This window comes from Cyprinodon variegatus, unplaced genomic scaffold (assembly GCF_000732505.1).
Source record: "Cyprinodon variegatus isolate N-32 unplaced genomic scaffold, C_variegatus-1.0 Scaffold432, whole genome shotgun sequence".
In the NCBI taxonomy this organism is placed as follows: Eukaryota; Metazoa; Chordata; class Actinopteri; order Cyprinodontiformes; family Cyprinodontidae; genus Cyprinodon; species Cyprinodon variegatus.
In genome coordinates, this window is record NW_015150885.1 from 218,804 (window position 1) to 221,137 (window position 2,334).

At 35.8% G+C, this 2,334-nt stretch overlaps 1 protein-coding gene across 3 annotated transcripts in view; it reads right to left on the reverse strand.

The window, feature by feature from the left end:
* Positions 1 to 2,334, reverse strand: part of myo3b (myosin IIIB) — a 91,480-nt gene that overhangs the window by 83,141 nt on the left and 6,005 nt on the right. For 2 of the 3 annotated variants that reach the window (XM_015388669.1, XM_015388670.1), the window contains exon 2: positions 1,299 to 1,482. In XM_015388669.1, the coding sequence (XP_015244155.1) occupies positions 1,299 to 1,482 (184 nt within the window). Of the gene's footprint in view, positions 1 to 1,298; positions 1,483 to 1,840; positions 1,968 to 2,334 lie in introns of those variants that run through there. The other variant, XM_015388672.1, reaches the window with a different exon arrangement.

Genomic DNA, 2,334 nt, shown 5'->3' on the forward strand with positions numbered 1-2,334 from the left:
TATATATATATATATATATATATATATATATATATATATATATATATATATATATATGAATCCCATATCCTCTGGTCCTTTTTGTTGGACGTTTTTTTATGAGTGTGTACGAGAAATTATCTTCTGTGTCATGTGATATTTATACTCCATAGGGAAGGAAAGAAGTTGAATTAATAATTAAAGCTTCCTTGACCCCAAAACCTCTTAGATCGATTTAAAAGCTCTACAAATCTTTGTTAAGGAAACATGACATCACTGCCCTATACCATAGTAACCTTAATGCTGAAAACACTTGGTCTACAAATCCACCATAATGCTGCACATCAGCATCTTACCGATTTAATCATTTAATTAACAGATTTACACATTAACAATAACTATTTTGAGGAGACAACGTACTGACCTCAAAGATGTTTTTTTTTTTTGTTATAATAAGGGTTTTAAAAAATACAGATTTAAAAAAAAAATTTCATTTAATTTTTTTATTTTAAATTATTGTTTCTAAAGATTTGTCCTGTTTCTGCCACTAGACTGAAATGCCAATTGAAATTTAACTGGGGGAAAAAAATTATGTATAATCGTCTGATTTTAACGTTTTCTTTACAGTCACAGAAAAATAAATGAAATATATATATTAAATTAAAACCATCATCTAAAAAATGAAAGTATGCCTGAAATATGCTTCGGTTATATAGTTCCTAATGTGTTTGTAATGACAGAACCTTTCATATTAAAGAATATAATAATTTCTTAATAAATTAACTCAAGTTGTTTTCATACATTTTCTTTCAGAGTGAGATTTTATCAGTCTAATCACAAATACATTCACCAGGGATAAGAGTAAAAGTAGGTGATGTAGGCAAAAAAAGCAACAAGTTGATTTTTCCTAATGGAACACTTTATATACTCTATGAAAGCAAAGCAAAATGCATACAAATAAAGCACCATCCAGCTGGTTTCCAGATCCACCAAATATTTTAAAAATAACAATCAATATGCTGCCAAACAGAGAGAGCTTAGATGGGAGAAATGGTGCTCTGGTGCTTAAAGCAGGCTGCTTGCATCCCACACAGATTTCCACAGTATACCACCCTGGCTCCCTGAGTGAGACCCTTTCCCACTTCTTGTCCTGTTTATGTAGCTGCTGGTTTCTATCCAGCTGTAGTCCTTTGGGCTCACCGTCCTTCATTAACTGAAGTTGTCCAGCCATTGGAATCAGGTGTGTTAAAGCAGAGAAACATTTGAAATATACAGAGTTTTAAAAGACCCGTGTCATGGGATGTTTTGAAGGGACTCACGTTGATGGGGTCTAGAACCTTCACTGCCGCCTGGCTCCCATCCTTTTTGTTGGTCACTTTGTAGACTTTGCCGTACGTCCCTTTCCCAATGGTCTCCACTATGTCCCACTCTGCTGAGGGATCTCCTAGGGTCTCCAGCCCGATCATGCTGGACTTGTAGGGGAACAGTCCATACAGAGATGTCCTGAGGAACAAACCAGATCCCAGATTAACAATGTTTTCACAAATCCTGTCAAAATCTTATGATACTATTAGTTTATGTAAACCAAGGATAACAATAATCCCCTCTCTAAGGCTAAATACTTTGTAAGGGAACAAAAAGCTGATTGTGAATGAACCCAGAGGTCACACTTCTGCACTTCTGCAACATGAGAAAAATATATCAGCTAAAGTTATAAGCAGATGAAATTCATGAACAATTAATATATTTAATATTTTCCCAACAGCTTACTTAGCAAATGACTGTACAGACCAGGGTGTCAAATTACATGTATGAGCTTAAAGCAAGAAAAATCCCAGAACAAACTGCAGTGGCTACTTACATGGCGAATGTTATGTTCTTCTGACTCATCAGCACTGAGAAAAGTTACAAGGAACGAGTCTCCGGTGATCATACTAGAGCAACAAGGATAGCAACAGCAAATGCTTCCCTCAAGAGGACAGGCAACAAGTGGTGTTTCCCACAGTCACTGAATTAGCCGTCTCCACTGAGACCTCGCTGTGCACTAAGAAGTGAAATCTCCTGGAGATCAATTGGATTGGTCAGAGATTACCTGACCTGAAGCGGCGAACCTTCACCACACCTCAGAACAAGCAGCTTTATGAAACAATCTCCATGCTGGGTGTTTTAGAACATTATTGTTAGGTTTCTGTTTCTGTAATGTTTTTCTTTTGATATTCAGGTTTGCTTTGCTCTTTGTTTTATAGGTTTTTAGGGTTAAATTCTTATTTTGTTGTGTTCCTTGGGTTTTTTCTCAGTTACTGTCTCAGTCTTGGTTCTGTTATATTTTCTTTTTAGTGTTCAGTTTTGCTTTAC